This window comes from Danio aesculapii, chromosome 24, assembly GCF_903798145.1.
Source record: "Danio aesculapii chromosome 24, fDanAes4.1, whole genome shotgun sequence".
NCBI classification, from domain to species: domain Eukaryota; kingdom Metazoa; phylum Chordata; class Actinopteri; order Cypriniformes; family Danionidae; genus Danio; species Danio aesculapii.
The window spans coordinates 7754332-7777159 of NC_079458.1; the positions used below are offsets into that span (position 1 = coordinate 7754332).

Below are 22828 nucleotides of genomic sequence, written 5' to 3' on the forward strand. Positions count from 1 at the left end.
TTTTAGTTTTTATTTTGCATTTTTTATTTATTTTTCAAAATTGCAAACTGCAAGATTTAAACAAAAATGATTGCAATTTTTTTTTTTTTTAAATGTTTAAAAACTGCAAAATTTTGTTGAAAAAAAATGTGTTGTAGCATTAACTTTCAGAGAAGTTTTAATTTTATTTTATTTTAGTAAAACTTAAAAGGGCAAAAGAAACTGTTTATCCCCCTATTCTATTTCAGTTTTTAGAAAAGAAAAAGTGAGAATTTTAAGATATAAGCCAAGAATTGCATTGAAATAACCAGGGCTTAACTTGTGCCGGCACACCTCTGAAATCTGATCCGGCACCTGATTTTACCGATCTCCCTCCTCAACCACCTTCCTCCCCCGGCCGCTGTTCACTTTCACTTTCTTCCACGACTCCCTAACGCTCTTCACTTTCGTCCTTTGTCCCTCCCTCCTCCGCCATCCAAAGCCACCAATATATATATATCTTTTTCTTTTTTTTCCAATTTACAAATTATAGGCTTTCTCACAGTTCTGGGATTATTTATTGTGTTTTATATGGAAGTTTGTTTACACCATGTAGTTTTAACATTTAAAAGCTTGGACTTATTTTATTTTCCAATATTGGCTTTTTTAAAGCAGCGAGTAAAAGTGAGAATTGTAAGATAGAAACTCTGAATTGCATACTATAAATATGAAGTCTAAAAAGTCTACAAGACATAAAACATTTTCCCACAAAGAAAACAATTTATGAAAACACGCTGCATTTTCCCTCAACGTAAACAATTTACGAAAACGCGATGCATTTTCCCACATTGCTAACAATTTAAGAAAACGCATTGCATTTTCCCACAACGAAAACAATATACGAAAACCCACTGCATTTTCTCACAACACTTTCTAATAGCTCAGAACCCAACGGCAATGTTTCAAGGAGACCCTAAAATGTTACGGACTTGGCTATTTAGGTTATGGTTATTTAGGCAAAAAAAAACAACAAAAGACAAGGGAATCAGGATATTAAAATTAACCTTTTGCAAGTGTTGTAGGGCATTTTCGTAAATTCTTTGCGTCAAGAGAAAATGCAGCATGTTTTCTTAATTTGTTTGTGTTATGGGAAAATGCAGCGCGTTTTCTAAATGTGTTTGCGTTGTGAGGATTTGCTACACGTATGCTCTTAAACGAATGAAGATCCTTTCTTAATTTGCTGGTGTTTTATGTAAGAGCTTGTGTTTTCTCGAATTGCAGCACGTTTAGCTATTTGTAATCTAAAGATTACAAATCTGCAGAAAAATTCGGATTTTATTCCTGAGGTTTTATATCACAATTACAATAAATTAATTACAATTTTGAATGTAGTTCTGATATTATTTCTTGAAATTTCTCAAAATTCTCAAAAAACATCTGAGTATAAATCTTGCAGTGTTGAGGAGACAAAAGTTCAGACATGAAATTTCAGATAATTTCAAGCTTTCTTAAAGTTCCGATTTTATTTTATTTTAGTTCTGACTTTCTCACAAGGTCAAATTCACAATTTCTGAAATTTTTACTTGCAAAGAATTTTGCTGAGATTTTTTTCTTGCAAAACTTGCAATTGAATATATAAGCTTCTCATAAATCTAAAAATGAGATTAATGGAAAGTAAAGTCTCAAAACAGTAAAAAAAACTCAAAACTGTAAAACAGTGTAACTTGTAAACTCAAAAGGCCCGGTTACTTTTTGTGATTTTATTAGATTGCAGAAACAAGCATCCACGGTTTTCTCTCTTTTAGCAGGTACATTTTTCATAATCAAGTTTTGTACATCAATTCCTCATCTAACTAAGCTTTAGGAGAAATGCCATTCCTTTTTAATGCAACTTTTAAAATGTACACATAGTTTAAACCTGTTTTATTATTATTATTTTTTTTAATTCTATAAGCTCATTCGCAGCTAACATGCATGTACAGTAAAGTTTTCTGCGGTGCTCGTGTTCAGCCCACATTTTGACCTTAGACCTTAAATCAACGTTATGATGTTTTTGTTTAATATACGTTGAGTTTGGGCTCCAGCGTATGACGTGAGCTTACATTAATGAGCTTTTGGGAATTTGAATATGATAATAAACCCTGTGACTGCCGGATTATTGAACTCTGGGATGTGTAAAGCTCTAAAAGGATCCGTATACTAGAGAGACACACCGTTTTGTTTTGAACTTCTTTTGGTACCTAATTTTGGGTCTCAAAGTGTCAGCGTTGTCTGGCCGTTAGGGTACTTTGTGTATTATATGTACATTTGACATATTTATAAAAGCAAGATGTAAATAATTTTTTTGTTGTTGCTTTTATTCAGCTGTTGGATAACTTTTTTTGTTGTTGTTTTTCTTTTTAAGTTGCCATTGTTTTTAAATGCTCCTGAATATGGCGGGAGTTTTCATGAGAGTTTAGCTGTTGTGTGATTGGATGCTTGGCTGGCTAATGACATAATAAACACTCCAATAAAATGATTTATACCATGAGCACAGTATTTGTCATTTATTTACATGTCATGTGATTATCAATTGTGTGCTTTATTAATCAAAACCAATTTATTCAGCTCTTTGAAAAAAACATGATCAGTTAAAATCTGTTGGTAAGAATATATTTATAGATAGATAGCTAGATAGATAGATAGATAGCTAGATAGATAGATAGATAGATAGATAGATAGATAGATAGATAGATAGATAGATAGATAGATAGATAGATAGATAGATATAGATGTATGTATGTATTCTTACCTACAGTGTGTATATATATATATATATATATATATATATATATATATATATATATATATATATATGCAGCCACTGGTACTGGTTCTCTTGTATTTATTGATGATGTGACGGCTGAAAAAAGCAGCAGGATGAATTCTGAAGTATTTCGGGCAAAATTATCTGCTCATATTCTGCCAGATGCTTCAGAACTCATTGAACGGCGCTTCACAGTGCAGATGGAGAATGACCCAAAGCATACATTGAAGGGAAAGAAATGGAAGGTTATGAAATGGCCAAGTCAATCACCTGAACTGAATCCGATTGAGCATGTATTTCACTTTCTGAAGACAAAACTGAAAGGAAAATGCCTCAAGAACAAGCAGGAACTGAAGACAATTGCTGTAGAAGCCAGGCAGAGCACCACCAGGAATGAAACCCAGCGTCTGGTGATGTCTATGCGTTTCAGACTTCAGGCTGTAATTTACTGCAAAGTATTTAAAAGTGAAAGTTTGATTTATGATTATTATTCTGTCCAATTACTTTTGGTCCCTTAACAAGTGGGAGGCACATATGCAAACTGTTGTAATTCCTACAGCGTTCACCTGATTTAGATGTAAATACCAAATTAAAGCTGAAATACCAAATTAAAGCTGAAATACCAAATTAAAGCCAATATTTATGGACCTAACTGTATATGCATATATATATATATATATATATATATATATATGTGTGTGTGTGTGTGTATGTATGTATGTATGTATGTATATGTGCTTGAAGCTAATTTTGTTTACATATTAGATGCTAACAGACATGAAATAAACGTCTCTTTTGCTCCCATAGACCGTTTAATTGTCATTTTATGTTTCCCTCTCTTACATTTTCTCAATCTTGCACTCATCACTTGTTCTTTCTCCTCCGTCCTTGGTTCAGTTCACTTTTCTCACTGCTGTTTTCTGATTGGTGGAAGGTTCTGAAAAGCATCACGGGTAATGTAGTTTTCTACACAATTCTTTTACTGTGTAACCAAATAACGAAAGAGATCACAACAGGTCTGTCTTTAAAGTTTATAACAATGTGCGCTAGCAAAATGAACATCGTAAATTTGGATTTTACAGACTTTAAAGGATTATCAGCTGTTATTATTCAATTAAATAGGTTCAATTGAAACAGATTCAGTTCTCACTGCTGATCTCTGATTGGTGGAACTTTCAGTACAGCATCATGGGTAATGTAGTTTCTACACAATTATTTTACTGTGTAACCATATAACAAAAGAGATCACAATAGATCTGTCTTTAAAGTCCATAACAATGTGCGCTAGCAAAATAAACATCGTACATTTGGATTTCACAGACTTTAAAGGATTATCAGCTGTTATTATTAACAATCAATTTCTCTTTCCTATTGTTCTCTATGTACATTGTAATTTTTTATAAACTATTTTATTTCAAATGCAGATGCTAAAAGCTCATTTTGTTTACATATTAGATGCTAACAGACATGTAATAACAGTCTCTTTTGCTTCCATGTTTAATTGTAATTTTATGTTTGCCTCTCTCGCTTTCTCTCAATCTCGCGCTCATCACTTGTTCTTTCTTCTCCGTCCTTGATTCAGTTCACTTTTCTCAATGCTGCTCTCTAATTGGTGGAAGGTTCTGTAAAGCATCATGGGTAATGTAGTTTCCACACCATTCTTTTTCTGTTAAACCACATAAGGAAAAAGATCACAACAAGGTCTCTCTTAAAGATCCTTAACAATGTGAGCTAGCAAAATAAACATGGTACATTTGGATTTCACACAGACTTTAAAGTATTATCAGCTGTTATCATTATTAGAAATCAATTTCTCTTAACAATTTTACTTCCTATTGCCCTCTGTGTAAAATGTGCTTTTTATATTAGACTATAGACTATTTTATTTCAAATGCAGATGCTAAAAGCTAATTTTGTTTACATATTAGATGCTAACAGACATGTAATAAAAGTCCCTTTTGCTTCCATAGACTCTTGCCTTCTCTCAAGCTCGTAAAGCATCATGGGTAATGTAGTTTTCTACATGATTGTGCTATTGTCTAACCAATCACAACAGATCTGTCTTTAAACTCCATAACAATGTGCGCTAGCACAATAAACACTGTAAATTTTGAACTTTAAAGCATTATCAGTTAATATTATTAAAAATCTATTTCTCTTACGCAGAAAAATAAATAAATAAAAATAAAAAGAATTTACTTCTTATTGCACTCTGAGTAAAATGTATTTTATTTCAAATGCAGGCGCTTAAAGCTAATTTTGTTAACATATAAGCACATAGATGCTAACAGACATGTAATAAAAGTCCATTCTGTTTATTTGTCATTTTATGTTTGCTTTTGCATTCTCTCAACCTCACACTCATCTCTAGTTCTTTCTACACTTGTCCTGTCTCTCTCTCTGGTCTGGGTAAATTAAATCAGGTTGAGTTCTGACTGCTGCTCTCTGATTGGTGGAAGGTTCTGTAAAGCATCATGGGAAATGTAGTTTTCTACACAAATTCTGCTCTTGTGTAATCAGTTAATAAAAGTCTGTCTTTAAAGTCCATAACAATGTGTGCTAGCAAATTAAACATCGTAAATATGAATATTTACAGACTTTAAAATATTATCAGCTGTTATTATTAACAATCAATTTCTCAACATTTTTACTTCTATTGCACTCAGTGTAGATTGTATTTTTTATAGACTATTTTATTTCAAATGCAGGTGCTTAAAGCTAATTTTGTTTACATTTTAAATGCTAACAGACATGTAATAAAAGTCCATTTTGCTTCCATCTACTGTTTATTTGTCATTTTATGTTTCCCTCTCTTGTATTCTCTTAATCTCGCGCTCATCACATGGACCGCTTTTTCCCTCTCTATCGCTTTCTATCCCTCTCTCTCTCTTTCTCTCGTTTTCTCTTTCTCTTGCTCGCTCTTAAGTTTTGGTTAAATTAAAACTGATTAAGTTCTGACTGCTGCTCTCTCATTGGTGGAAGCTTCTGTAAAGCATTATGGGTAATGTAGTTTTCTACACAAATTCTGCTCTTGCGTAAATTAACAAAAATCACCACAGGTCTGTTTTTAAAGTCCATAACAATGTGCTCTAGCAAAATAAACATCGTAAATATGGATTTCACACAGACTTCTATTACTAAAAATCTATTTCTCTTACGCAAAATAACAATTTTAATTCCTATTGCGCTCAGTGTAGATTGTATTTTTTATAGACTATTTTATTTCAAATGCAGGAGCTTAAAGCTAATTTTGTTTACATATTAGATGCTAACAGACATGTAATAAAAGTCTCTTTTGCTTCCATTTACTGTTTAATTGTCATTTTATGTTTCCCTCTCTCGCATTCTCTCAATCTCGCGCTCATCACTTGTTCTTTCTTCTCTGTCCTTGTTTGGACTCTCTCTCTCTCTCTCTCTCTCTCTCTCTCTCTCTCTCTCTCTCTCTCTCTCTCTCTCTCTCGTCATCTTCTCCGCACGTTAATTTGCCTGAGAATGCATTAGCTGTAATGAGAGCTGAAGGCCGAGGGAATCCTCCAGGGCTCCATTAATCACGGCCCCTCAGACAGCCAACCTTGATTACAAGTGGCAAGAAATTCATTAGAGCCGCGCCTCTGACAACTTTTATCTCCGCCACTAGCTCTGACTCATTAGGCAGCCAAATTAAGGCTATGATGGCACTGATGAAATTCATCGCTTGTTTATCCTGTGTGATTTGATGCATCTGGCCATACATCAGCGGCGGCGTGGGCGTCCACCAGACACTCCCCAGGATTCAGGCCCGTTCCTCCTCCACGACACTTCCGACGACAATAGCCGCTTCCTAACGACGCCTTAATGAAACAAATGCTCGGATATCAATTAAACAATTAATCTGATTGTCATAATGAGAGCGTTCGTTGGGCGCTGTGCTGGCGTTCCCATTTCCGCACCTTGTGGAAGATCTCTGTAGGCTATTTGGTTTGCGATTCATATCTCTCTCTCTCTCTCTCTCTCTCTCTCTCTCTCTCTCTCTCTCTCTCTTTGGTAGCTATAATAATTAAAGCTAGTATAATTGGCATAATGAGAATGCTAATTAGCAGAGTCTCTAAATGAGGGGATATGTAAATGCAACAGCTCATAGGCATTTACCACTGGCGGTTACTGGAGGCTGAAGCAATTAACTTACACACTCGTGTCAGAGCGACATGCTGACAACACCAGTCAAGAAAGTTCACAGATTCCTCATTCGTTTGCGAGATTGTTTTCCACACACATAATTTATGGGATTGTTTCGGGCTTTGAAGGGAGCTCGTTTTTTTATGTCGTTGAAAAGCTTTAAGTTCTGAATGTATAGATGTGAGATCTGCAACAGGTGCTTTTCCAGATCTATTTCTTTTGATACAATCACAGTTTTGACAAGTTTATATCTTGCAGTTGTTACTTGTTGACTCTCAGAATTGTGCCTTTTTTGTTTTTCTTAGTTGCTTTCTTGCAATTCTGACATTTTATTCATGTGATCTTCCAGTTTTGAAGAAAACAAATTAGATTTTTTACTGGCTTTTTTGCAATTCTGACTGTCTTATTTGCAATTCTGAGATTATTTCTCACAGTTGTGACCCTGGGGTCCGTTCTTCGTACCTCACTTAAATAATCTAAGATGATTTTGCAGATCCTGGATCTTTTAATCTTGATAACTGATCTCTGGCTGATGCTGCGGTCACACTGGGCTTTGTGTGTGCGAAATTCTATTGTGCGGCGCTGCAAAAAGGGGCGGGATTAAACAAGATGATTAGACATTAAAAAAAGCGAACGATTGCTCCATGTTTTAAATTATTGTCCAGAGAGGTCCTGTTTTGATCCTCGATTGGTCTCACGCAGTCAAGTGATGCGATTTCGCAGGTCAGAGTTCACCAAGCTTGAACTTTGCACCGCAGCAACCTGCGAAACTGGACGCATGACCTTGCATTTCCGGTCTGACGCATTCACGTGCATATGAATGGAAGTCTATGGGAGGAAAAGCCCAGTGTGACCGCAGCTTAATTTGGTTCTTCAAACAAGTTTGCGAATTTAAATGTCTGGATGAACTGATCTGAGATCGCTGCATGTGTTGTGAAGGGCAGATCTATCGATCCACGAAATCATGATTAGCAGTGCAACGATTGGCTGACGGCACAGCAGCGTAATGACATCATCTGTTTAATATTTAATTATCCACATGAGCAAAATTACATGAAATTCGTAGTAAACGGTTTGATAAATACCATACGCGATAACTCCACCTTTGTTGTGGGCTGCAGGCTTTCCACTTTCACGTGTCAAGTGTATTTAGCAATTTATTTAGTTTTACATTAAGAGAGGTTTTTTTTTATTATAGTAGCCTAGGTCTATTCTAGTTTCTTAATCTGTGTAAGGAATGACTGGCTGTTCAAATAAATTTTGCATCAAAAAAGCATTTAGATATCTGTTAATGTGTCTACAACTTTTAGCGAAGCATCAAATCACTGTCAGATTAGCTGTCAAAACATGTATGACTGCATAAATTATTATTCCTTTAAAATAAAAATAATAAAAACAGTTGAATGTTGTGCATGTCTATTATCGTGCACAAATTGTTCTAAAGCTGTTACAAGCTGATTAGTAAATCCACATAAAACAGTCCCTTAAAAGTGACGTCGCGTCTTCGGTGTCAGGCTCTGACGTGCTTTGTACGCACACTACAAGCATACTGCACCAAAGCCCAACTGAACCACGCTCTGGCACACCTCTTCCAACTGGTCCAGGGTCGGCCAACTAAATACACTTGGGCCTGATTTGGAGAACTCACACTTGTCAAACTAATCGGAAAACGCACCTGTGCGCGGTTTGGATTGAATAGTGTGAGTGCAGCCTTAAACTGCGGTCACACTTGACTTTTCTTCCCATAGACTTCCATTCATACGCACGCGAATGCGTCAGACCGGAAACGTGGGGTCATGCGTCAAGTTTCGCAGGTTTCTGAGGTGCAAAGTTCAAGCTTGGTGAACTCTGATCTGCAAATGGCATCACTTGACTGCATGAGACCAATCGAGGATCAAAACATGACCTCTCTGGACAGAAATTTAAAACATGGAGCAATCGCTTCCTTTTTTAATGTCTAATCATCTTGTTTAATCCCGCCCCTTTTCGCAGCGCTGCACGACAGAATTTCGGAAGCTCAAACTCTAGTGTGACCGTAGCTTTAGTTTCAAACAATGATTAGACACTAGTCCATATCTACAGTATCAATGCAATTACAATTCTACATAGTTTATATGACATTGATTTTACACTCTGATCACTGTTGGTAAAAATAACCTTCTGTATTGTTCCTTATAACACTGTGGCTGAAATAATCTTGAGCTAAACACTTGCACACACTTGGACTGCAACAAAAAGAGGATGACAATCCTGGTTCATTTTCTTAGTTTGTTGATGTTTTTGAGCCCTCAGATTTTCTCTGTTTTCACAGTAAATATTGTCCGATCAATGAAAAGCTCATTTATTCTGCCTTCAGATAAGGTATGTAAACAAATCAAAACACAATTTTCGCACATAATTGGTGATTTTCTTAGTTTGTTGATGTATTTTGCCCTCAGATTCAAATTTTCACAGTTTTCACTCGACCAAATTTTGTCCAATCAATGAAAAGCTCATCTACTCTGCCTTCAGATAAGGTATGAACCTCTCTTTCCAAATATTGACACTTATGACTGGTTTTGTGGTCCAGGATTACAATTCTGCGATTATTTAGTGCTGACAACACCAGTCAAGACAGTTCAGAGATTTCTCATTTGTTTATGAGATTGTTTTGTATATTTTGTGGGATTGTTTCAGGTTTTGAAGGGAGCTCGTTTTTTTTATCTTGTAGAAAAGCTTTGAGTTCTGAATGTAAAGATGTGAGATCTGCAGCAGGTGCTTTTTCAGATCTATTTTTGTTTGTTTGACAGTTCTATGTGAGTTTATGTCTTGCAGTTGTTGTTGTTTTTTTATAATCTATCCTTTATTTTTTTGTAGTTGACTCTTTAGACTTTTTTCACGTAATCTCACAGTTTAAAAGAAAACAAAATGGATTTTTCAGATATAAAGTTTATTTGAGCTGCGGTTTACTTAACATATATTTATTCATTTGAAAGTTTTTGTTGTTGCTTTTGCAATTCTGAGATTATTTCTCACAATTGTGACCCTGAACTTCAAAATTTGTGTTGCAGGGGTATTTTTTTGCCCGTAGTCTAAAATACAGTATATGAGCCAAAATGATTAATTTTTCTTTTAAATCATTAGAATATTAAATAAAGATCTTGTTCCATGAAGACGTTTTGTAAATGTTCTACTGTAAATATATCAAAGGACATTTTTGCACAGAGTTTGAACACTTTAAAGATGACTTTTAACCCTCAGATTTCAGATTTTCTCGACTAAATATTGTCCAATCCTAACACAGTGTACATCAATGAACAGCTTATGCTTTCACATAATGCAGAAATCTCCATTTCCAAAAGTGGACACTTATGACTGCTCCAAGACCACAATTTTGAGATTATTTTGTGAAGACAGGAAAGAAAATTCAGAGAATAGTATATGGGGATAATTTATTTGTTTTAAATGAAGTCATTTCATCAAACAAAAAAGAAAATCATTCTGAATATAGAGGTGTGAACTCTGCAACAGGTGGTCTTTGGCCGTTTACACCTGCTATTAAAATGCAATTTTGAGTTTATATCTACTTTATATTTACTTTATTTCTTATTAAAGCTTTCTCACAATTCTAAAGTTAAGAAAAAAGTGTGAATTTTGATGAACTTGATCCAATTACTAAATTACAATTTTATTCCCGTTGCATATTTCTAAACTTTCTTGCCATTCTCATTGTGTTTTTTGCCATTCTGAAAATATTTCTTTCAATTCTGCCTTTTTTCTCTCAGAGAAAACATATTTTTTGCAATTCAGAATTCATGTGGTTTCCTTCAGTTCGTTTTTTTTTTTTTTTTTTTTTTTTAATGGGGTTTCTTGCCATTCTGATTGTATGGTAAGAACATACTGACAAACATCAAGGAAGTTCTAATAATCCTTTCTTTGGCATTGAGTTTTTGTCAGTCTGATCACAAGTGGACAACTTAACATTAAATGCAGAAAATGGAGTTGAAATCACTTTTGATCACTTTCAGAGGTAGTCAAAAAGATATGAAACTGCACATACAGTTAAAGTCAAAATTATTCACCCTCCTGTGAATTTTCATTTCTCTTTTAAATATTTCCCAAATGATGTTAACAGAGCAAGGAATTTTTTTACAGTATTTCCTCTAAAAAAATATTCTGGAGAAAGTCTTATTTGTTTTATTTCGGCTAGAATAAAAGCAGTTTTAAATTTCTAAAAAATATTTTACAGTCAATATTATTAGCCCCCTTATGAAATACTTGTTTAAGATAGTCTACAGAACAACCCACTGTTATACAATGACTTCCCTAATTACCTAATTTTAACCTGTAAAATTAACCTAGTTAAGCCTTTAAATGTCACTTTAAGTCTGAATACTAGTGTCTTGAAAAATATCTAGTCAAATATTATTTATTGTCATCATGGCAAAGATGAAATAAATCAAGTGATTAGAGATGAGTTATTAAAACTATTATGTTTAGAAATGTGTGGAAAAAAATCTTCTCTTCGTTAAACAGAAATTGGGGGGAAAAATAAACAGCGGGGCTAATAATTCTGACTTCAACTGTATTTTGCACCACTCAAATGCATTGAAACAGCCACAACTAGTTCTTAAACATTAAAGGATGTGCTTTAAAAGTCTCCAACCAGATTTCAGACATTTTACTCTCTGAAATCATGGCGAAAAAAATACTATATTCTCTTACCAGTCCTGATCTCACCACAAACCCACTGTGCATCCTAAAATGCATCTTACCCAGTATACGCAGGGTCTATCAGAGGGTCGCCTTTTTCTTGTGAAGGGTGTGGATTCACATCTTACTGTCGCTTTCGTCCTCCCCATTAGCACTTATGAGGGAAAACAGTTGCTGGTGTGTCATACATCATCATGCCTTACACTTGGCATCCTGTTGCTGTTTCAAGCCACAAAGCAGCTTCCAGTTACGTCTACACTGTATAAACAGTAGAGAATGGTATGGATGGCCAACAGGGTCAAAAGTCTATAAACGAAACTCAACTTCTTTCTTTGTTCTGCATAAAAATGCCACACCCACTTATTACATCATCACAATGGACCAATAGGAGTAATGTACATTCTAGTATTATGATGTCATATCCAAGCCCATTCTGATTGTTACGAGAAAATGTAACCATTTTGCGCTTTGTCAAAAAACAGGCTAATTCATATAATGATTTCATTCGTATACAAATTTTAAAGGGAGGTGTGCTCCCTAACACCAACCCTAAACCCTACCCCTCATTATGGGTTGAGCAAATCATACTAAATGAAAAAAGTCAATTAGTGTTGAAATTACTTATTTGTTTTAACAAATTTAAGTGGATTGAACATAAAACAATCAAGTTGTCCCCCCAAAAAACTCAAAAATTGTGTTTCAGCAAATTTTAAATAGTTTGAACACATAGCAAACGTCATTTTTTGAGTCATCATACAAATAATAAGAAATAGCCACTGAATCAACGAAGTATGAATTGCCGTGAGATATAGCATTGGACATATTTTTGTTGTTTGTGTTCATATATCCTAACGTACAATCAGATCATATATAAAAATCTAGTCTCAGATAAAGGAATTTCATTGGCTGCTGCTTGTTGACATCTTGACACAATTTTCAGATGTATTATTTAAATACTTTTGGCCACAATGGCCTTCCATATCATGGAGCTTTGCAATGGAAAAAAAAATTTTGTAGTTGTTTTTTTACCAAGTGGTACATGAACCGATTTTAAATATTATTATTATTACTATAATTTTGATGTGCATTTAAAGCATAGGCCTCAAACTCAATTCCCAGCGGGCCGCAGCTCGGCACAGCTTTGCTTTGATCAAACACAGCTGATCCAACTAATCAAGGTGTTCATGACTCTTTTGAACACCTCGATTATTTGGATCAGCTGTGTTTGATCAGGGTTGGAGCAAAGCTGTGCAGAGCTGCGGCCCTCCAGGAATTAAGCTTGAGGCCTATGCTTTAGAGCATCTGTTAAATACTTAGTAACTGCATTCTGTACACACAGCAATAAAATACAGTTCAGTCCTGTTTTATGATGCTGCAGAGACTGGCATAAACAAAAAATGACTCAAAATATAGTGTTATAATTAAGATTTAACATCTGAGTGAATCAACTGGATCGGAATATTGAGTAGGGGGTGGGGCTTTATTCAGGGCGGGGCATTAGTCTATCTCTTGGGGCAGCAATCTAACAGTAAAGGGGGTCACACACCGAATGCCATGCATTTTAGAATAGCAAACATAGATTTCTATCAGTGTATCAGCACACCGTCGGCGCAAGTCTGTGGCACCCAGCTATGACTTAGGACACGGTGCATATTTTTGCCGCGCCACAGAGCGCCATCTGAATTATTTAATTTTAAATAACATGTGAATGTGCACGCCCCGTGTGCGTTACTTCCAACTGTCTAAGTGGCGCAACCGGTGTGCGACCCGCTTTAGAAGGGCGTAATTAAGAATATTGCGGCTGAAGCCGTCAAACTGACATTAAGGACAATCAATTCAGATGCCACTGTTTAATTTTTGCCTGCATTGACAAATATTCTTTAGTAAAACACTAACTAGAACCCGATCTGTAAAAATAGTAATAATATGAAGCAATCTGCATGAATGTTTTTTAATTTTGTTGTAAGATATAGAGTTGGATATCTTTTAGTTGTCTAAAGCTTATGTTAATATATGTCAACATACAATCAGATCATATATAAAAAATTTTGTCTCAAATTAAGCAATTTCATTGGCTGCTGTGCTTGTTGACACAATTTCCAAGTGTTTTATTTAAAGACTTTTGGCCACAATGGCCGAAAAAATCCTGTTGTTTTTTTTATTATCATTTTAATATGCAATCAAAGCATCTGTTAAATACTTCAGTAATCACATTCTGTACACACAGCAATAAGATGCAGTTCAGTCCTGTCTTTGTGATGCTTCAGAGATAGGCATAAACAAAAAAAAAAAAAGATTCAAAATATAGTATTATAATTAAGAAGTCCGAGTGAACCAACTGGAACTGAATATTGAGTAGGGGGGCGGGGCTTTCTTTTTGTGCATCATTCTCTCGTAGAAAACTAACAGTATAAGGGGTGTGGTTAAGAATATCCTGGCTGAAGCCGTCAGACTGACATCATCAGAGAAGGACCCGCGGAAGCAAATGCTCAAACTTTGATTGAAGATTTCCAAAACAAACTTATTTTTTTCACCAGATTAACTTGCACAGATTAATCGTTCACTCCACTCCAACACAATCTCACGGCAATTCGTAACTTTTTGATTTAGTGGCTAATTCGTATGAATTCGTACGATCTAATTCGTACAATTTAGTACGATTTGCTCATCCCCCAATGACAGTTGGGTTTAGGGGTGGGGTTAGGTGCCACTCCTCCTTTTTAAAATCGTACAATTTCGTATGACTGAACTCGTACGAATTCGTACGAATTAGCCACTAAACTGACAAAACGTAAAATACTTACGTTTTCGAGTGAGATCAGGCTGTTCACTCTAAATAACAACAATGTGCGCTAGTAAAATAAACATCATAAATTTTGATTTCATGTGGACTTTAAGACAACTACCTGTTGCTAAGATTACAACTGTGCCAATTATACCTTTTTTCAAGGTGTGACTCCAGTATTCCATGAAGGAAACAGACATTTAAATAGAAATGATCATATGTCATGAGATGAAAAACTTGCTCTGTGTATAAGTCTAGACTTTTAAAGACGTTAGATGCAGATGTTTTGTTTTTCTTACAGATCTTTACATGAGTTTTAACATGTGATACCGGCTTAAACTAGCCTAAAACCTAATGCTTCCTATATTTATCTGTTAAAAATGTAATGGTGTCATTGAACAATATATTCAGGTGCCACTGTTTAATTTTTGTCTGCATTTACAAATGTCCTTTAGTAAAACTCAGACTAATTAGGGCCAGATTTGTAAAAATAGATATAATATGTAGCAATTAATGTTGTTGTTTTTAAACTATGCATTGAATTATATTGTGTTTTAAAGCTGAAAACATCCATAAATGAAATAGAAGATATACTGATGAATCTCTTGACGTAAAACCATGAAAGGATGGTTTTCATACATTGGTGAGTTCAAGTTAATATAGATGAGCTTCTTGATATAAAATCTAAGTGTGACACTGGACAAACACATAAACACTAATGGGGTAAATGTTAGATTGTTAACATGGCATACAATAATGTGATCAAGAGTTAAAGTTATTCAATTCAATTAAATCTACAATAAATCATTCATGACCTGAGAGAGAAAGAATGTATCTTCAATTCAATGTAGATCGCTTTGGTGTAAAAGCATCTGTCAAATGAATAAATAATTAACTTTCATTCAAAGCAGTTTTCCAGCACCACAATCATTGGTGTAAGACTGTAGTAAATGAATGAGGCTTAACCATTGAACACAGAGAGAGAGAGAGAGAGAGAGAGAGAGAGAGAGAGAGAGAGAGAGAGAGAGAGAGAGAGAGAGAGAGAGAGAGAGACCCACCGTGGTCTTTCGCTCTCTCCTGTAATGATTGATGCTGAAGTTCATTACAGTGTGTTGGATTTGACCAGTGTAATAGAGCTTCATCACTCTCATCTGAGACAGAACGGCCTCCTAAAGAGAGACAAATGAGTCCTGTGTTCATTAACAAAAACCTCACACACACTCTCTCTCCCTCTCTCTCTCTCTCTCAATGATCAGTTATGGTCATCATCGAGTCAAACCATTGTTTTCTATTACTTTAGGTCAATGTCGGTCAGTTCTATACACACTCAAAAAAAAAATATGTCTGCTGTTTGTTCAAACGACTTATATAAATCAGCTGAAACAACACAATTCTTGAGTTTTTTTTCGTACAACTTAATTGTTTTATGTTCAATCCACTTAAATTTGTAAAAATAAATAAATAAATAAATAAATAGGTTAACCTAAATCCTTCATGTTGCCCCAACACAAATTGATTAAGTTGACGTAATTGTTTTGACAAATGTAAGTAGATTGAACATAAAACAGTTAAATTGTCCAAAAAGTACCCAGGAATTGAGTTGATTTAGCTCATTTTAAATAAGTAGTTTGATAATATATATATATATATATATATATATATATATATATATATATATATATATATATATATATATATATATATATATATATATATATATATACACTGTAAAAAATGCTGGGTTCCACATAATTTCTTCATGTTGTCCCAATACAATTTCGATTCAGTCAACCTAATCGTCTTTACAAATTTAAGTGGATTGAACATAAGACAATTAAGTTGTCCCCCCCAAAAAACTTAAGAATTGTGTTATCTCAACTCATTTTAAATAAGTAGTTTAAACAAGCAACAAAAATAATTTTTTCCAGGTGTATTTTGTGAAAATATTTCACTTTCAAATCCACTTCTGATTTTACAAGATCTTCTCTGGGAATAAAGAAATGGTGAGACTTTAAAGCCAGAGCTAGAATGCAAAATAAAAAGATTTTTGACAATATTTTGTAGCATGAAGGTTTTCTGCTGAGAATCTGACTACTGTCTTGGTTTGCACTGCGAAAAGCAATTACTTTAAAAAATAAGTAAACCCATTGCATTAAAAGTGACAAGTTGATTTTACTTCCAAAAATGTAAATAAGTATTTCTGTTCAAACTTAAAACTATTAAGTTCACTTAACTTAATTTTGATAATTTTGCACATAGTTCATTTACCTAATCATTTTAAGGCAGTGTTTAATATATTTCTTTTAAGTAAAGTCAACGAATCGCTTTTTACAGCGTGGATAAATAATACTTTTCACTAAATTAATTAGATTATTTATTTATTTATTTTGCCAGACCTCAATGGTGAAGTTAATGTTTCATGTAAAGTCATCAAAACTGAACATCGGTGTAATTCTATGTTGAATTAATATTTCGGATATCACAGTTTAAAGGGAAACAAAAAAGTAATAAATGAAATTATTCCAAGCATTAATGCTGTTTTAAAAGCAAGATGCTAAAAAGCTCAAGCTTCGCAATGCTCCTTCAGGAGAATTAGCATTCAAAATAGATCATGTTCATCTTTAAGTCAAAGATTTTACCCCATGGTCTGTTGACATTGATGACAGATGTGCTCTATTACCTGCTCAAAACACATCAAACAAAGTCAATCTGCTGGACGTGTAAAGAGCAAAGACACCTTTAAATAATGCCTAACTATTATCCAGTAAAGTTAAACAATAAATATAATGTACTGAAGATAATTCAAGATTAATATTTCCAGAAATTGCTTATGCAAAGCGTTCAACAGTGTAAAATATATAAATACATTTATATTAAAAAAGCAAGCAATGCTGCATTTTTCATACATACAGTTGAAGTCAAAATTATTAGCCCCCCGTTTATTTATTTCCCTAATTTCTGTTTAACGGAGAGCAGATTTTTTTCAACACATTTCTAAACATAATAGTTTTAATAACTCATTTCTAATAACTGATTTATTTTATCTTTGTCATGATGACAGTAAATAATATTTGACTAGATATTTTTCAAGACACTTCTATACAGCTTAAAGTGACATTTAAAGGCTTAACTAGGTTAATTAGGTTAACTAGGCAGGTTAGGGTAATTAGGCAAGTTATTGTATAGTGATGGTTTGCTCTGTAGACAATTAAAAAATATATAGCTTAAAGGGGCTAAAAGATTTGACCTTAAAATGGATCATTAAAAAAAAGTGTAAAACTGTTTTTATTCTAGTCACAATAAAACAAATAAGACTTTCTCCAGAAGAAAAAATATTATCAGACATACCATACTGTCCTTGCTCTGTTAAACATCATTTGGGAATATATATATATATATATATATATATATATATATATATATATATATATATATATATATATATAGATATATATAGATATAGATATATATATATATAGATATATATATATAGATATATATAGATATAGATATAGATATATATATATATATATATATATTGTTAGAATTATTCGTTTTATATTATTAATAGTTCAATTGATGCATGCTCTTTTTGTCATTTGCTATTTAATAAAACATACAAATGATTAAATTTGTCAAATAATAGTCACCTTATGCTTCAAAATATGTGTTACATCAAATAGGCTATATATTGAGTTGATCAATAATTAATTAAACTGAAACAAAACAACAACAAATATGCAATGAACAAATCGTCTCCCCTGAACAGTTTTATGCAAACATATTGCACCATATTTATTGTGAGGTCGATTGGAATATATCAGTCTGCCATTGTGTTCTTCAGCTTATTTATTTCCATCACCGTTTTTTCAACAAAGAACTGGGGGAGATTCCGCCTCAGAGGGACAGAAATGCTTTAAGAGCACATGCAAAAAAAAAAAAATGGTCGAAACAACGAGAACGGCCCGTTAAAACAACACGGGGAAATCAGACAACAAATGGCAACACATGCAAAAACTCACTAGACAGCAACTTATAAATACTTATTATTCTTTTAAAAAGTCTCTTTACAGTCTCGTATAGTGCACATGTGTGTCGCGCGGACACATTTCATATTTACAAAATGTACAAAATAATAAATTAAAAATAAAGGAATTTGAACAAACCTGAAAGCAATGTCGAAATCGAACAGATATATATAAAAGTCGGTAACACTTTCGGTAACGTCTTCCGTGTGTAAATGCTTAACAGGTTACGTGTTAATATACATTCAAATATTATAAACTTTGAGTCATATTTATAGGCTATTTAGAATCGAATAAATATAAACAGATAATCCGTTAAGCATTGTGCAGGCCTCGTAGTTTTTTTTTTTAATGTTACCTACAGAAGTATCCTAATAGTCTCCTTTGAGCTGTGCTTCATGCATCTGTTGCGTGTGGCCCCTGACCAGTGAAACAAGGGTCAAGTAAATGTTCATTTGAGGAGTCATTTATATTGAGGAGTTCATTCATGGCCTGCTGCCCGGTTCGATTTGTTGATGTTGACTCCGCACCGCGAACCTGTTGACGTGCACTGGAATTGGCACCACGATTTTGGGGTTCCGGACGGGTTCACCGGATCTGTTGTTGACGTTTCCGGCTTTGATCCGTTTCCATTTGGCCCTGCGGTTCTGGAACCAGATTTTGACCTGGACCTCGCTGAGTTTGAGCGCATGCGCGATCTGCGAGCGCTCGGTGAGGGACAGATACTTCTTACAGTGAAACTCCTTCTCGAGTTCCAGCAGCTGCTCGCTCGTGAAAGCAGTCCGTCTCCTGCGGCTCTTCCCCGCAGAGCCGCCCGGCGGTAACGCGTCCTGTGAGCCGCCTTTCAGTTTGCCTTTCTGGGACGCCGAGGCGCAGGTGTTCCCGTCGGAGAAGCTTTCGTTCTCGCTGTCGGCCGAGCTGTCCTCCCGGTCACTGCACGCGGCCTCCGCTGCTTTCAGGTCCAGTTTCTCGTCATCTGAACTGTAGAGTTTGGTTTCGCCTGAAGAGGATGAAAAGTAAGATTTTGAGCACTTGGAAATATCATGCACATTTCTGCCCAAATCGACTTTTAGGTAGGCTATTGAATTAAATGTGGTGTCGAGCAGAAGTCAAAAGTAATTTTTGACAGCTTCGAAATAATTAGGCTACTGGTCAAGAACATTGAATTAAAATCGAGAAAAAAATTAATTAGCAAATTATGAAATGTGATTTAAATAAAAAACATTGCGCCAAAATAGAATTTCTAATCAGTTGCTTTATGATTTAATCTACTCCATTTGACACTTCACATGTAGACAATAGTTAATAAATGTACCAAAACACTAAAATCTTTAGGAACTTGTGTATAACTGTATTTTCCTCCTTTAAAGCGGGGCCAGAAGTGCGTTTCACTTTTTAAATATGGAATGCTTACGAAATGTGTGTGAAAGCCCGAGTTAAAATGACAATATAACAAGATTTTTTATAACAATTTCAAAGAGTGCTGCAACATTACAGATTGAGTAATTGTTAATAATTTGTTCGTATCTTTTTTTTCCAATTCAGTCTGCTTTAATTTCAACTTTAAAAAAAACATAATTTACAGAACATATTTAGAATTATCATGCAACGATTGTAGTCTGGGGCGTATAATTAATTTTAAACTCCCTTGTGACAGGAGTTGAGGCCTGTGCCACATGACGATCAATTGACAATGTTTTGTTTTTCTTTTACATATTTATGAAATTCCTTAATATATTTGAAATAAAAATGCATTCTGTTCATTCAGTGCATAAAAAGCGTATATTTTAAACATTTCATTCAAAAGCAGTGTTTACAAATACGACTTCTATATTTTACATTCACATCATAAATATATTTAAAAACATCATATGAAGTTTCGTCATATTTCTGACTGCAACAATCTTTTAACCATTATTTAACCCATATTGTAGCCCTATAATGTTTTTATTTTTTAAGTTTATTTGATTTGTGTTTCTTTTTTAAATATTATTATTTAGTTTAAAACTCTTTACTGTTGGGTTTTGGTGTAAAAAAGTTGAATTCAGATTACAAATTATTTTATTAACATTCTAACTCACCAAAACCAGTGTTATCTAAAATAATTACAGGATAAAAGCTTGTTGTGGAATTTTGAGACTGTGAAACATTCTAAATTCTAAATAAAGTTCTTTTATTAAAGTTCTTTTGAGTTCTAATTAGAACTTTTTTGAATAGATCTTTAATTAGAACTTTTTGCGCTCGTGATTAAACCACCTGTCAGCGAGACTTGGTCTCCGGTGCTCACCTGCGACTGCTTGAAAAGTTTCCGTGAAATTGAGGAGTTCAGAGCCTTTGAGTTCGTCATGCGGGCTCTCTTGCCGGTTCATCCCCGTCCCGTCTGCGCCTAACCGGGGTCCCGGCATCTCCTGCGGGGGGTAGAAACTATCTGGAGGGTCCGAGAAACTAGGCAGGGTGGTGGTGAGCGCCACCATGGAGGGCATCCCCTGCCCTAACCCCGCGCAAAAAGTGTTTGTCAGACGCCCTGCAAAAGATGCCAGCGGTGCCAAAGGTGGGATCCCCGACGGTAATGACGAATGAGACAGGGCTTGTGGAATCATAAGCGGTCGGTACGGCATAAACATCGGGTAGCCCGTGTAGAGCAGGTGGCCCGGCCGGGGCTGTGGAGTGCCAATCAAAGAATCAATGGAAAACGCCGTGCCCGTACCGCTCGGTCTCTGCATGGTGAACGGAGCGCGGTCTGGTCGTATAAATCCCGTGCTGCACTAGCCTTCAAATCACCCAAATGTGTGTCCACTGTTATCCTGGCGCTGCTGTAGGGTCCTCGCCGTCCAACTGACTGAGACCTGATGCGTTTTTTGTCTGGAGCTCTCCCTGTCTCAGCCTCTATTTGTCACATACTGAGACATAAACACACACATACACACACCCCTCTCTCACTCTCTCGTGCGCGCGCTCTCGCCCTCTCTCTCTCTTTCTCTCAGTTATCATCAATACAAGAGGATAGAAGGGGGAGTTGCCCTGGAGACTCATCCATCTTCCTCAAATTACGCTTCATTTCCTTATTCAGTCCCTGACTTTTTAGGCCGCCTAGAGAGAGGGGGGGTAGTTTCCCAGTGGGTCAAGTCCCCTCCTCTGGAAAGCGAATGTGAGGGGACTGCGCTGACCACACCAACCCAATCAACTATTATTAATTTTGATTGATGATAAGTAATTACTTTGTATTCAAGGGAAGATATATAACAACGGTTCTTTTGTTGATTCTTTCAGAGGCCGATGGCATCGGAGTCGTGAGGGCGGAGAGGCAGATGTTTCGGCCCTCTTGTGAGAGAGAGTCTTTTCTATTCTGCGGGGAGAAAGAGTGAATCTGGCCGACAATTATCCCCAAGAGAGAGATTTTACTGATGAAATGACGTTTGAATGTGGAGATCTGTGTGAACTCCGCTTATAAAATAGGGGAGAATTAAGATATGTATATAAATATCTGATTATATTTAGATGGATTCGAGATGAGAATAAAAAAGAAAGTCGGCATATTTGAACATTTGTAAGCTATCTAGGCCTAGCTACCTAAATTATTGTAGGTCTTAGCCTATGTTAGTCGACTTTTTTGTTAGCTACAAACATCATGAATTTTTAGTCACCAGCAGGGTGTGAATTTTGGGAGGTTCTGACCCCCCTAATTAGCTTCTGAACCTCCCTAAAGCGTCAAAACAAACAGTTGGAGGAGGCAAAATGGGAAATGTAAAATACATTTGTGTGGAAATCTAAATATGCATTTCAAAAGGCTTATAAAGCTTAATGTATGCTACTACAAAAGTTAGAAAAGTTCCTTAAAATGTATATGCAGCTCCAGAATATATATTGCCGGGGTAACCATAGTAACAGCAGGCGGCGCAAGCACTTTTCCAACTGTCTTTATTTAAGTAGCTATTGCTAACATCCGTTTAGTTGAGAACAATAATCTTTGTATAGACTATTATTTTCATACTTAAAATTATTTATAGCAACATTATTTGTCAAAATAATGTTTTTATATACATATTAATTTTAATCAAGAATAATGTGAGATTTATGGGAGGATACGAACCCCCTAATGAGGTCTTGAACCCCCCTAATGTAGGCTACATCAAAACAAACACTGGGGGAGGTTGAAAGGAAAAATTTTAAAGTAGCCTATATACATTTGTGTGGAAATGTAAAATATACACTTCAAAGGCGTTTTCAAATAGCCTAACGTTTGAGTTAGGCAAGTTCGCTAAATGTGCAAGCTCGAGTAAAGAAATTGCGCCAGAGGGGGTAACCATAGCAACAGCAGGTGGCGCGAGCACTTTCCGTTAGGGTCGGACTGAACTTCTAGCAAAAAACAGGTAGGAATAACTGTCATTATATATGATTTTTTTTAAT

At 35.1% G+C, this 22828-nt stretch overlaps 1 protein-coding gene across 1 annotated transcript; it reads right to left on the minus strand.

Annotated features, from left to right (window-relative positions):
* Positions 1-18204: 18204 nt before the first annotated feature.
* Positions 18205-21524, minus strand: gbx1 (gastrulation brain homeobox 1). The gene is made up of 2 exons (XM_056450788.1): positions 20709-21524; positions 18205-19421 (listed from the first exon to the last, which is right to left on the minus strand). The coding sequence occupies exons 1-2, from the start codon at positions 21142-21144 to the stop codon at positions 18907-18909; spliced, it is 951 nt and encodes a 316-aa protein (XP_056306763.1). The 5' UTR covers positions 21145-21524; the 3' UTR covers positions 18205-18906.
* Positions 21525-22828: the final 1304 nt, after the last annotated feature.

Excerpts from the sequence above, each read along its gene's own strand:
- gbx1 (XM_056450788.1), bottom strand. The coding sequence starts at position 21,144 with ATGCAGAGACCGAGCGGTACGGGCACGGCGTTTTCCATTGATTCTTTG. Across the intron at positions 19,422-20,708 it reads AACTTTTCAAGCAGTCGCAG|GCGAAACCAAACTCTACAGT; the intron begins GTGAGCACCGGA and ends CATCCTCTTCAG.